Source organism: Mesoplodon densirostris, chromosome 5 (assembly GCF_025265405.1).
Source record: "Mesoplodon densirostris isolate mMesDen1 chromosome 5, mMesDen1 primary haplotype, whole genome shotgun sequence".
Taxonomy (NCBI): Eukaryota; Metazoa; Chordata; class Mammalia; order Artiodactyla; family Ziphiidae; genus Mesoplodon; species Mesoplodon densirostris.
The window spans coordinates 144,426,782-144,441,132 of record NC_082665.1 but is presented as its reverse complement, the minus strand read 5'-3'; the positions used below and the strand labels follow the sequence as shown (position 1 = coordinate 144,441,132).

Genomic DNA, 14,351 nt, shown 5'->3' with positions numbered 1-14,351 from the left:
TGCAGGCTATTGTGGGGATTAAATGAGATGATAAATGTAAACTGCCTAATAGTTCCAGGAGCTATGATTGTTAGTGTTTTTGTGCATTTGTAACAGGAAGTAGTATAGGTGGTGTTTGAGAATATGTAGAGATGAGAATATGTAGAGAATTACACAAAATGAAGAGTGCCTCCTATTATTCCTTTCAAGTAACTTCATTGCTATCAATGTGGCAAAGTTTTGCCATAGAGGTGGAATTAAAATTTTTTTTCTCATGCATTTATATTTTGCCTGCTTTTAACATTTCTGTTTTTCCATTATATTGTTTTTCTAAAATTCTTGTTCTTTATCCTTGTCATGCATGTTTCCATAATCCTGTGAAAATGAAACACTTTCTCCTAAAGTATTTCTCTAGATATCCACACTTCTTCTTTGTTAGGAAAACAGAAGTCTGGCTGTATGAACATTTCCTACTGAAGATTTTGTCTGTCATGATTATATTGCATTTATTAACTAAAGTTAAGTTTTGAGGTTTCAAAAAAGATTTGATCCTAGGAAAATGTTTATCATGTTCCTCAAAATAATTTTTATATTCTTTGTGCCTTCAATTTTTCTCATTACATTTTTTAGATAAATGTTTTTTGAAGTCACAAATAAGAACTTTTGGACATTTATATAAATATTTTTCAGAAACTAATGGAGCGAATTCAGAATCCTGAGTATTCAACAACTATGGATGTTGCACCTGTCATTTTAGCTGCTCATCGTAACAACTATGAAATTCTTACAATGCTGTTAAAACAGGATGTATCTCTACCTAAGCCCCATGCGGTTGGCTGTGAATGTACATTGTGTTCTGCAAAAAACAAAAAGGACAGCCTCCGACATTCCAGGTCAGAAAATTAAGGTTTAAATTAAGATGTGTGATGCAGTAAGGTATATGTCAATGAAGTTTTTCTTGTTGTGGTTCTTTCTATGTCTACTTTAAGAAATATGGTACTGCAATGACTAATGAAAGCCAAACTTCTAGCTCCTTTGCTTAATACAATGAGTTCTTCATTTTAAAGAAGTATGTACTAAATGATGAATAATTAGGAAAAAATTTCAAATTATGAATAAGGTTTATCTCATACTTCTTCTGGTCAGGGATGGGGTCACTATTTGCTTTTTAAAAACAGAGTTTATTAATCTAAGAGAGTTTCCAAGCACTGGAAGGGGTGAAGATACCACTTCCTGTCTTATTTATAAGAAAATAAAAACTATTATCTATCTAACTAGATATTCAACCTGTTATGCCTCTTTTTCCCCTCTCACACAGTATTTGAGTCTTCTCTTCCCATTCTCCCCAGTCAAAAATATTAAGAACAACTGAGGAGTGAATGAACAAGAAAGTACCCCTTCTTGGACGGGTTGAGCAAGATCACACATGTGCATGTTGTATAAGGTGTATGGTTCAGGGCTAGACTTGAGAATCTAATTTTCAGCATATGCCTTTATGTATATATTATCTATATAGTAGTCAAATATAGTTGAAATAGTATGAAGTATAGTATTTACTACAGAAAATGTGGTTTGGAAGTCCCAGGTCATCCGTTGACATTGTTTTCTAGTTAAGGATTGTTGTACAGTATATTTGAAATTAGCTTTAAAGCTGCAAACCATCCACCCTCCCTCCTTCCTCACCTTTCAACAGATAGTCACAAATCCATAAATTGGAAAAGTCTCCTGGGAATCAATTTAATGTTTACTTGCAGAGATTGTACTGGAAAATTTTTCTATTTTTTTAAAATTAATTAATTAATTTATTTTTGGCTGTGTTGGCTCTAGAGCACAGGCTCAGTAGTTGTGGTGCATGGGCTTAGTTGCTCTGCGGCATGTGGGATCTTCCCAGACCAGGGCTGGTACCCGTGTCCCCTGCATTGGCAGGCGGATTCTTAACCACTGCGCCACCAGGGAAGTCCCTCTATTTTCAAGTCTATTTTACAATGAGATCTGTGTTTCTCTTTGATAAGATCTGGTTAATAGCTATGTCAATTTCATTTAATTTTTTAGTTCTAAAATGACTTCTAAAGCTTCTAAAGAAATTCAGAGTAATACAACTCTTAAAATTCCATTTTTCATCTGTTAGGGTAGCAATGTACTAATGATGTAGGGGAAAATGAGCTCTCCCTATTGTTAGTGCTTTGGAAACATCTACCAGAATTTAAAATGCACATGCTGTTTTATCCAGCAGTTCTGAATGTGCAAAGGGTATATGAACTAAAGAAGAATCATTTTTACATTATTTATGGAAGTAAAAAATCAGAAGCAACTTAAAGTTCCATTAATGGAGATTGGATGGACTGCCATCAAATGGAAAACCATCCAGTTTTAGGAAATAACAAGATGACTCTATATGTAGTGACATAGAAATTGTTGTCCCTTCTAGAGAATGTCACACAGAGTGAAGTAAGTCAGAAAGAGAAAAGCAAATATCGTATAATAACGCGTATATGTGGAATCTAGAAAAGTGGTACAGATGATCTTATTTGGAAAGCAGAAATAGAGACACAGACGTAGAGAACAAATGTATGGATACCCAGGGGGAAAGGAGTAGGGTGGGAGGAATTGGGGGACTGGGATTGACACATATCCATTACTGATACTATGTATAAAATAGACAACTGATGCGAACATACTCTACAGCACAGGGAACTCTACCTAATGCACCGTGGTAACCTAAATGGGAGGGAAGTCCAAAAGGGAAGGAATATCTGTATGTGTATGGCTGATTCATTTTGTTGTGCAGTGGAGGCTAACACAACATTGTAAAGCAACCATACTCCAACAAAAATTAATTTAAAAAAAGAAAAAAAGAAAAAAAAATTTTTAAGTGTCTTGGAAATTCAGATGCAATAAATTTCACCTAAGAATTTTAGGGTTGTAGGCTTGTCACAAAAGTAGCATGAAAGCTGATTCCTTATGAATAACCAAAAATTGATAAAAATCAAGAAACATACTCAGAAAAGAAAAAAAGGAAATAGTTGTCCCTGTACACAGTATGTCTGATTATGTTTGTGTGTGAATAGAAAATACCAGGAAAGATTTTCATAATTCTCTGAAATGTGACTCTCTTTGAGGAGTAGAGTTGGTGGAAGGAGGAGAACTGGGGAGCATTATGTTTCTAAACTGCTTGCTTTTTTTTTAAACAAGCATATATTAAATTTGTATTTAAAAGAAAAAAATATTTATATAATATCTACCAAATTTTAAATTAAGAATTATATATTTATAAATGAAAGAATTATAGCAAAATTTTTCTGACTTGGTTCTTATTTAGATATTGATTATAAACGTTTATTAGTTTATGGAACGTAAAGGGAGTACTTTTCTATTAGTTAGAGGTTAGACATAAATCAATGATGTCATTCTTAAGATTTGAAAGGTCTTTCAAAAATAACTGGTTGAATGAGCCATGTGTTATATATATGTAGCATATTAAAGTAAACTTATCACGGGGGAAGGAAAATTTAATGATCATCCATATCATATTCAAAATGTATTAGTTATTAACATATTTCATTTAAAATAATACTGAGTTCAGGAATAGAAATTTTTTAATCAAATTGAATTGAAGGATACAAAGTTTTGAATCTATGAAAACAAATACTAAAACAATTTCTTTATAAGCAGTAGATATAAAAAATTGCAATATTTATATTTCAAAATATTTATTTTTAAGTCTTTTTCTTTTTATGCAGGTTACCTTATAATAAGTATTTTATAGTTGTTTTATTTTCTTTTAATTTTATAATACTTTAATTTTAAATTTATGAAAATTATAGGCTAAAGATACTGATCATATTTATCTAATGAATTTGTTTTACATTATGGAATCAAATTTTATCACAGGTTTCGTCTTGATATATATCGCTGCTTGGCCAGTCCAGCTTTAATAATGTTAACAGAGGAGGATCCTATTCTGCGAGCATTTGAACTTAGTGCTGATTTAAAAGAACTAAGCCTTGTGGAGGTGGAATTCAGGTGGGAATGAATGGAAATTGTAAATTTTTTTAAAAAATTTATTTATTTTTGGCTGTGTTGGGTCTTCATTGCTGTGTGTGGGCTCTCTCTAGTTGTGGCGAGCGGAGGCTACTCTTCGTTGCAATGCAGTGGCTTCTCTTGTTGCCGAGCATGGGCTCTAGGTGCGTGGGCTTCAGTAGTTGCAGCACGCGGGCTCAGTAGTTGTGGCTCGCGGGCTCTAGAGTGCAGGCTTGGTAGTTGTGGCACACAGGTTTAGTTGCTCCACGGCATGTGGGATCTTCCTGGACCAGGGTTCGAACCCATGTCCCCTGCATTGGCAGGCGGATTATTAACCACTGCGCCACCAGGGAAGCCCTGGAAATTGTAAATAATCTCTTTGTTTTCCAGAATATTTTCAGCCTGAGCTTTTTCATAGGCCAAATTATCATTTATTTATCTACATTTGATCCAAAATGACCAAACCTTGCTGCCACATACTTGGGATTTTCCTTTTCCCTCGGTGGAATAGACCCCAGTACCACTTACGTCACTCCTTCCCCATCTTCCTTCTTCCACTCTTCCACCACCCTTAAATCCCTACTTTGTTCAACATTGCGGGAGACATTCTAAGGCAGTGTGAAGAGTAGTGGGAATGGTAGCCTTAAGCAAGAACAGACTTATTTATAACTGCTCTCTGTCCTACTCCCCTCATTCCTAGATTCTGTAATCATCCTTGGAGCCCGATCCTTTATAACCTTCAGAAGCGTATAGAATGCTTTTTGTATGTCAGGTACATTCCACTCACCCAGACTTTGTCCCTTTTCACTGTTTGGTGAGATTTTCTAGTAGGAGAAACATAACATGTAGACATAAAATTGATTAGACTGCAATTAGATTCCTAGACTAAGAAGTAGGTAATACTTTGTTTGTTAAAGAAATTCAACTACTGGGCTTCCCTGGTGGCACAGTGGTTAAGAATCCACCTACCAATGCAGGGGACACGGTTTCGATCCCTGGTCCGGGAAGATCCCACATGCTGTGGAGCAGCTAAGCCTGTGCACCACAACTACTGAAGCCCGCGCACCTAGAGCCCATGCTCCGCAACAAGAGAAGCCACCACAGTGAGAAGCCTGCACAATGCAACGAAGAGTAGCCCCCACTCACCACAACTAGAGGAAGCCTGTATGCAGCAAAGCAGCCAAAGATAAATAAATAAATTTATTTTTTTAAAAAAGAAATTCAACTACTTATTCTTAGGTAATTTTGGTTACATAGTAAATGCAAAGAATGGATGAAAAAATGTTAGCTGGTGAGGAAAACTTTTTAATTCCTTGAGTTATAATTTTATACAGCCAGTTCATGGAAAATCCCATTGAAAAAAAAAATTAATCAATGGGAAATCTCCCTATTTTCCCTTCCCTTCCCTTTAAAAAAACTGAATGAAAAATTATTTTCTGAAATCTAACCCCAATTAATTCATAATTATTTATTTCTAACTTTATTCTTAAGTTGTTCCACTCAGGCATAAGCTTAATGTAATTGATATTTTAAAAAGAATTATCTACTAAAACTTCTTAGTTTCTCAGAAGTGATTTAGGCTTGCCTTTAATAAGAAGGTAAGTCCTAACTTTCAAGGAATAGTGATTCTGGAAGAGAATTCTGTACTAGGTGTGTTTCAGTAGTTTTCTTTCTAACTTGAATTTTGTTTAAATGAGCACTTTAAAAATGAAACAGAATACTATTTTAATATCAGAAGTAGCATAAACATGTTGTAGACTATCCTTGAAAAAACTCCTAGTTAAAAATTATATAATAATATTTATTGGATAGCATCAAGATATTACTATCTATTGTTTAGATAAATAATATAAAAGGAAGCTTTGTACAAAACTATTATAGAATGAGGGCAAATGAGTTAAGTGAAGAGCTGGTTGACAAATATTATCAGAACTTCTAGGAATATCAGTATATGTAAGAAAACATTGTGCTTACCTAAGGTTATCAGTGTGAACACAGAGAACATAATTGTGTTACAATTTTCCCCAAAGCTATGGAGAATTTATGCACCAGTAGGTTCCTTTGACTGTCAGCACAAAAGATGTTGTGTAGCGGTATCAGAATTAAAATGATACAGAGTAAAAAATGTTCTAGTGAAAACAGCTTACTTAGAAGATGGAAGTGACATTTCTAATAATAGACTGTTGCACTTTGCAGGAATGATTATGAGGAACTAGCCCGGCAATGTAAAATGTTTGCTAAAGATTTACTTGCACAAGCCCGGAATTCTCGCGAATTAGAAGTTATCCTAAACCATACATCTAGTGATGAGCCTCTTGATAAACGGGGACTACTAGAAGAAAGAATGAATTTAAGTCGTCTAAAACTTGCTATCAAATATAACCAAAAGGAGGTATGAGGTTTTCTGTGATATGTTTAAATTATTTCCTCCACAGTAGTCTGGTGGCTCAGAACAAAGGCTTTGGAGCAATACATCTAGGTTGAGATCCTAGTTCTGCTTCATAAAAACTGTGTGTCCTTGGGAAAGTTATTGAATCTGTCTGAGCTTTAGTTTTAAGAATTAATTAAAGATATATATATATATTTAGAGTTTAGTACAATGAGTATTAGCATTAAGCAAGTACTCAATAAATGGTAGTTGCTATTATTTTTAACAATTAACATTAATAATAATAATATGGATGTTAATGTAATGTTTTTGCTAAATAGTAGCTATGCAGGTAAGATCCTGTAGAGTAAATGCCTTCCTAATGAAGTTTCCATCTCGTGTTTTGTCTGTCATGGGTTTGTTTTATTGATCGTTTATAAGTAGTCCTTTCTATATTAATAGGGCCTTTCTGTTTAAAAATAAAATATCAGATATTATGTTCCTTATTCTTATTTGTTAATTCATGGTGAAACCCAAAGGTGGAGAGACGTATGGTATGATAACTAAGTTGAATCTGGCTCTCTGGTATCATCCCTTCCTATTAAGGGAAATACCTATTTCTACTCCCCATACACTCACATGCACATGATTCAGGAACTCGAAGAAGGAAGGTATGCATTTTTAACTTCATTTTTTGAGATAATTTATTAGACCTGGATATTTATATGTAGATAATGATGTTCAGTAGAGGGTGTTGGTAAATGGTACTTTTAAGGTATTTCTTCTAAGACGCATTATTCTTACTATCAACATAGATGTCGGAATAAAACTTGCTTATCAAATTTATATTAATATAAAAATGGGGCCCCAAACAGATTATGGTAGAAGGCAAGATATAGGACCTTTGGTGCTAGGGACAGAGTTTTTGATTATCTTGGTTGACAGTTTGAGCCTCCCAATAGCTTTGTGACTCAGGAGATTGATAAAGGAATTTTAAGATGTTTACTTTAAAATTACCTAGATTATAAAGCAGAAGCTAACACACCACTGTAAAGCAATTATACTCCAATAAAAGATGTTAAACAAATAATAAAATAAAATAACCTAAATATTATATTTCTTATCTAGATCTCTGGCTTCAAATCCTATAATTTTTCTAGTGCTCCAGAGTTCTTGCTTAAGGTAGACCTTTTATAGGAAAAAAAATTTAGTACAAGAATTTGGATCAGTGTAGCTGTAAGATTATAAATCAACAACATACCTATGTGGCTTTAAAAGGAAATAAATGCTAATATGTATATGTAGAAACAGAGAAAATAGGAATCCTGATGTAATCTTCCCCTGACATACATTTTGACTAGATCTTATGTTAATTTATTTACTTATGTGTTGCACAACCTAAAATAGACACGAAATACTAGAAAATGATAGAATAAAGATATAACAAAGATACAAAACCAACTTAAGTGCTTGGAAAAAGAACCTCAAAGAAAGGTGGAAAGAACCAAGATTATCCTAGTAAGGGAAGAAAAAACTAAGAGGCAGTTTCCTAATGATATATATATGTATATCCCTGAAGAACTCACAGAGGATAACCAAATATTCCATTCTAAAGAAGAGTAGAGAAAAGGAAAAAGAAGTAGTGGTAATATTTTTAGTTGGAAGGAAGATACTCTGTAATTTTAAGAATTAATGCAAATGTATATTAGTTTTTAAAACTAGATTTCTAAATATAATCAAAGGGGAAGATAATATTTTTCCAAATAGTTGGTAGACTTTGTTCAGGTCATACATTCTGAATAACAAACTACTGTGATACTTAGTGGCATAAAACAATATTTCATAGTCATTTTGTAGTAATTTCATGATCATTTTATTATGCTCTTGGGTTCTTTAGGTCAAGAATTAGGAAAGGACACAGCAAGGCTGATTTGTCTCTGCTTCTCCATGTCAAGGACTCAGCTGGAGATAGCTCAAATGATGGGGTCTACAATCATTCGAGAGGCTTCTTCACTCATATATCTGGTGCCTGAGCAGCAGCTGAGGATTCAAACAGGGAGCTCTGAGTGGGCTGGGTGCTCAGGTGGGTGGGTCCATAGAGGGTGGGTCTCCTAAGAACCCTAGGACCGGAACCTTGGAGGGGCATGGCCCTCATGGTGGGCTGGCTGCAGGGGGATGGTCTGAGTAGCCTCTGAGGGCTGACCAGAGTGCCTACATGTATCCTGGTCTTCCTCATAGCATGGTGGCTTCAGGGTAGTAGGACTTTTTACCTGCCAGCTTTTGGCTCCAAGAGCAAGTGCTTCTCAAATAAGGTGGAAGCTGAATGGCCTTTTAAGACCTACCTTCAGAAATCACATAGCATCACTTCTTCCAGAATCTACTGGTTAAAGCAATCATAAACTTGTTGAATTGAAGGGTAGGTAATATTGGTGGCCCACCTATTGATGAGAAGAGTATCAAAGAATTTGTGTCTATGTTTTAAAACCACCACAGACTTAGAACATCTCCAATTGAAAATTTGTTCTTCCAATTACATATTTAACATTACTGTTAATTAAATAATCATTATATAGAGGAATGGCAAGGGCAGCAGTCACACCTGAGATTGCTTTGATACTTGGGGGAAGGATGAAACCACTAAGTTTGGGATGCTACTAAACTGGGTAGTTGGTGGGAAGAAAAGCTATTTTCCTCCCTTATATTTCCTCTTGAGGGACAAATTACGATTCCCTAACAACACTGGAATCTAAGCAGAAAGATAAATAATGAAGACTTAACTGCCAAAAATAGGTATAGTATTGATATATTAGGAAATTTCTTGATAAGCACAATAAACAACAACAAAACTCTCTACTTTTTTAAACTACAGTGTTGCATTCTATAGATTATATTCTATCTTGGGATAAATCATTTTAAAACAGGACATTAACCAAATATTATTTAATATCTGAATGATATTATGATCACTTGTGCTTTACTTTGGTGATTTCAAACCTGATTACATTATTGTGTCCAGAGTTATCAGAATCCTTAACTTATACTTCACAACGTGAGCATTATATTGGGAAAATATTGCTTCTGCATTTTGTAAACTAAAAAGCTTCATAAACTTTGGTAAATTCATTTCTATACTTGAACTAGAATTTTCCTCTTATCTGGGAATATTTTTCCTTTTCTTCTCACATAGAATTCCATTTTAAGAAGATTTTAGAGTATCTTTAATACACTTTAAGAAATTCTCAGTGTTTTCGTGGAGCATAAAAATATCTGATGTTTAGACTTTAGTTGCTTTGCTGTCTTGACATGTTGGTTTCTTGTAACTGAAATCATCAGTTTTTCTAGGCTGAAGTCTCTTTCTGTGGATTGTGCTTGTTAATTTTGAAATTTCATAAACACTATTATGAGTCTTTATATAAGTTAAATGTTTTGAAATGGCTGAGTAGGCCAGTAATAATCACTAATATTTATATAGTGCATGCTATGACCAGGCACTATTCTAAGAGCTCTACATTTAATCCTCATAACAAGTGTATGACTAGATACTATTATTATCCTCATTTTATAGATGGGGAATTTGAGGCTTAGAGAGATTTAAAAACTTGCTCAAGGTCATTTAGTAAGTAAGTGGCAGAGCCTGGATTTGAATCTAGGTAATCTGGCTCCAGAGTCTATGCTCTTAACCACTACACTCTTTTATTACACGTAAGAAAACAAAACAAAAGAACTGGACTGTATAGAATTGATTTCAAACTATTATTAAAACTTTGAATATCAATTAAATAATAGTACTATCAGATCATATTTACAAGTTGTATTTTACTTTTTTTTTATATGTGTGTGCTTCGTTTTCAGTTTGTCTCCCAGTCCAACTGTCAGCAGTTCCTGAACACTGTTTGGTTTGGACAGATGTCAGGTTACCGACGTAAGCCTACCTGTAAGAAGATAATGACTGTTTTGACAGTTGGCATGTTTTGGCCAGTTTTGTCACTTTGTTATTTGATAGCTCCCAAATCTCAGTTTGGCAGAATTATTCACACACCTTTTATGAAATTTATTATTCATGGAGCATCATATTTTACATTCCTGCTATTACTAAACCTATACTCTCTTGTCTACAATGAGGATAAGAAAAACACAATGGGGCCAGCCCTTGAAAGAATAGACTATCTTCTTATACTGTGGATTATTGGTAAGTATCAAGTTAGTTTAAAAAGTTCTGTCTTTATTTAGCCCATTAATTCTCCCTTGCTTGGTGGCATTATAAGCTGCCTTCAACTTGTAATTTTACACTGTTTATACAGGAAGAATTTGAATGCTTCCATGATCGTTGAAGACTTAACTAACATTTTTTTTTAAAGATAAATGTTCTTGAACTTGATGATAAGGAAGCAGACCTCTTAGTTAATATTACTTAATTACATGAAAGGTAAAAATTCTTTCTCAGTTGCTAAAATTGTTCATGATTGTTAAAACTGAAAAACAAATTTTGCTGATGAATTTTTTTTTGTTATAAGAATATGAACATTTTCTTAGGTATTTTGAAATGTAATAATACATTTTATACTCGGTTGCATTTTAAGAGTTAACTATTTTGTTTTATTATATCATTAGTTTTTCTTTTATGAACCTATGAACTTTTATAGTTACATATTACCTTATATAGATAAAACATTCCCTGGTGACTAACTCTATAAATCAGTTCTTTGTAATGACAGCCAGATCTCTTTAGAAATGACATTAAAAAAAAAAGACATTTTATTTTCTGAAAATTGGTTTTTTTATAAGTATTATGCTGTATAATAAATATTTTAATGATCTTCTGCAGTTTTTACTGCCCTTGCCCTTTTTGGGAGAGGTGGGAGGAGGAGGGAAGTTGAGGTATAATTACATTGTCTATTTATGGTCTTTTAATGACATCCCCTTTATTACTTCCCTCTGGATCTTCAACCTTGTTTTTAACCTCAGCATTTCCCACCTTTTTTTTTCTTTCCTATTTGCTATAGAGTAAAAGGAATATTGAAATTTATTCTTTTCTATGTTATGAAGCACTGATTGATTAATATGGTCTTGACTGTTTCAGTTATTAAATAATTTAAGAAGAGTTAATGTACAGTGCTCACTTTTAGTTCTCCCGATATAAAGTGTATTTGGGGATTTTTATTTTTATTTGGAAATTAGTTCATTTCAAGTAACTTGATCTTAAATCAGAGTTATATGCATTAATGTTTAAAATTAGGTAGATACAGTAAAAATATTACACATTTGAACTTTAGGTTAAAGAGAATTAAATAATTTCTTCTTGTTAATATTTTCGTGTTTCTGATATTTCCACTATCTTATTTAAAATTTAATATTTTAATTTAGGAAATAATTTATACTTTATCATATTTGACTCCAAATTGCATTGTTATAGATCTTTTCAATGTGAAATTTGTTTATATTTTTAATTGGGTAGGTTAGGCTGAAAAGAATCTCTTAGAAGCATTTTTCCCCTCTATTTAAACTACTTCTGAAAGATTGTTATATATACCTTAGTCATAAAAAAGGGAAAATTTATATCATTTATCTATAACCTATTGTTTAAATAGTAGTGAGAGAGAAAAAGTATTTTCTTGGTTTTGTAAAATAAACAAGTCTGTAGCCAAATCTGTATAAGAAGTAAAGTTTATATTTCTTAGCAGTGAGTAAAAACTCATTGAAGTCAGAGAGTCATACCACTCCTTGGATAGCATAAATATTGCTGCTGTCACTGAATTTCACAACAAATGGTAAAACTGTGGCTACTCTTTTCTAATCACAATGGCCCTGAACACACATACACACACACACACACACATACACAATATTATTAATTTTCTAAACATATTCTGTCTCAGTAGAAGAGTGCAGTATGAATTATGCCATTAAAATTCCTGGAAGTGTTTTTCTTTTCTCAGCTTTGAAACAGTTCGATATGAATAAACCTTGCCAAGGATGTTTTCTGAACCTGTTATGTCTTTAGATCACTCTGACTTCCTTAAATATATAGATCTGAACTTGCTGTAAGGAAACATGTAGGAATCATTTGCCTACTTGTTCAAAGTCACTCCTTGGTTCAATTTACTTTTTCATGCACTGAGCACAGGGACTTGTGACTCATGATGCCTGGCTTCTGTACATTTGTTTCCTGTTCTTTTCCTTAGCCCTCCAGGAAAAAAGTAGGGTTAAATTATAAAAAACAAGGTAGAAAAAAAGAAAACAATGTGTTGATGAATCCACAGAATATTAATGGTATCCATTTATTTAATTTTTTTACCATTGGAATATAGTAGAACAGCCCTTACAGAAATGTATATTTTGAAATGTTGTCTACCTACTTTGTCCAAGCACAGGCAGAAACAGATATGGTCCAACACTCATGGAGCTTATGGTCTAATTATTGTTTAAAAGAAAAACACCCAATAACTTGAAAATCACACAGATAAAATAAAAAATTACACATGAGTTAAGTGCTACTAAGTAAAAGGTCATGGAGCTAGGAGAGCAAGCATTTTATAAGGGTATTTTACCTACTCAGGGGGTTGGAAAGTCTGTCTTGAAGAAGTGATAAATAAGCCAAGATTTAAAGGATAAATAGGAGTCCACTTGGAGAATCGGGAAAGAAAAGTATTGTAGGAGAATTGGGAGAGAAAAATATTCTAGGCTGATGTAAAAGGCCCTGTGGCAAGAGAGAGCATGGTGCAAAGAAGGGACTGCGTAAAGGCTGGAGGAAGGAGGACAAGGGAAGTGGGATTTGAGATGAAACTATAGAAGTGGATGTTATACTAGACCATGGACAGCCTTGTTGGCCATATTAAGTAATTTTGACTTTATACTAAGAGCAGTGGAAAACCACTGGCGTTTTTAAGTAGGTGGGTGACATGATCAGATTTTCACGTTGAAAAGATCTTTCTGGCTACAGCGTAGAGAATGGGTTGGGAGGAAGGGCTGCGGCAAGGGTAGGTGGAGGGAGACCAATAAGGAGCCTGTTGCAGTACTCTAGATGAAAGCTGATGGTGCCTTGGACTGACGACGGTCGCCATAGAAAGAGAAGGAAACAGATTCGAGAGATATTTACAAAGTAAAGCCAGTAGGACATGGAAGTGAGGGAGGAGGAAGTTATTAAGCAATCTAAGTATTCTAGAAGAGTACTAGGTTTGGGGATTTGTGAAAGAGTAGATCCTGAGTGTGGTTTTGGGTATGTTGAAGTTGAAAAGCCTTCGAGAAATTCAAAAGAGATGTCAGTCAGACAATTGGATATCATAGTCTAGAGCTCAAGAAGAAGTTTAAGCTTGAGTTAGCAGTATGCGAATAATCTGCATATATGTTGTAGACGAAACTGGGGGCACACATGAGACACTTGAGTAAGTATAAGATGAGAAGAAGAGAGGACCTAGGAGCAAGCCTCGCGGAATTCCCAGAATGATGGGATTACAGTTTGCTAATCTTACTAATTCTAAAAAACAACAAAAAGGACCCCAAAATGTAGTCCATTGATTTTGTAGTGATTGCATTGCTTATAATAGTTTAAAATTATTGTGTTCTTCCAATCCAGCTCAGAAATGTGAAATACATCAAGTGTATTAGCTTCACTTTGGTGTGGGATATTGCACAGGAGCTGGGAAACTACCTGTCAGTGGTACTTAATATTCTTTCATAAGTCTGCCTTTCTTGATCAAAATCTTCTCCAATTCATGTTGTAATTTTTGTCAAGCGTTCCCTTTAGGTATAATATTACATTTTACAGAAATAAAACACTTATTTCTGTAAGCATCTTTCTTGGCTTAGTGTTCTACTGTTACAGTGTTTGGGTTAATAAAATGTAAACTATTTGGTTTAACAGTTTTGGTTAGTTTTTATCTATTCATTTTAAATAGAAGCTCATCCAAGTGGAATTTTTAAAATGTGTTTTCCCTGTCAGACCTGCAAATATTTTAAAATGTTTTTCGACATAAAATATAAGTAC

General features: G+C 33.9%; 1 protein-coding gene across 4 annotated transcripts in view; it reads left to right on the top strand.

The window, feature by feature from the left end:
• Positions 1-14,351, top strand: part of TRPC1 (transient receptor potential cation channel subfamily C member 1) — a 59,540-nt gene that overhangs the window by 21,989 nt on the left and 23,200 nt on the right. For all 4 annotated transcript variants that reach the window (XM_060099572.1, XM_060099571.1, XM_060099570.1 and 1 more), the window contains 4 exons: positions 670-872; positions 3,871-4,002; positions 6,196-6,391; positions 10,220-10,556. In XM_060099572.1, the coding sequence (XP_059955555.1) occupies positions 670-872; positions 3,871-4,002; positions 6,196-6,391; positions 10,220-10,556 (868 nt within the window). The remainder of the gene's footprint in view (positions 1-669; positions 873-3,870; positions 4,003-6,195; positions 6,392-10,219; positions 10,557-14,351) is intronic.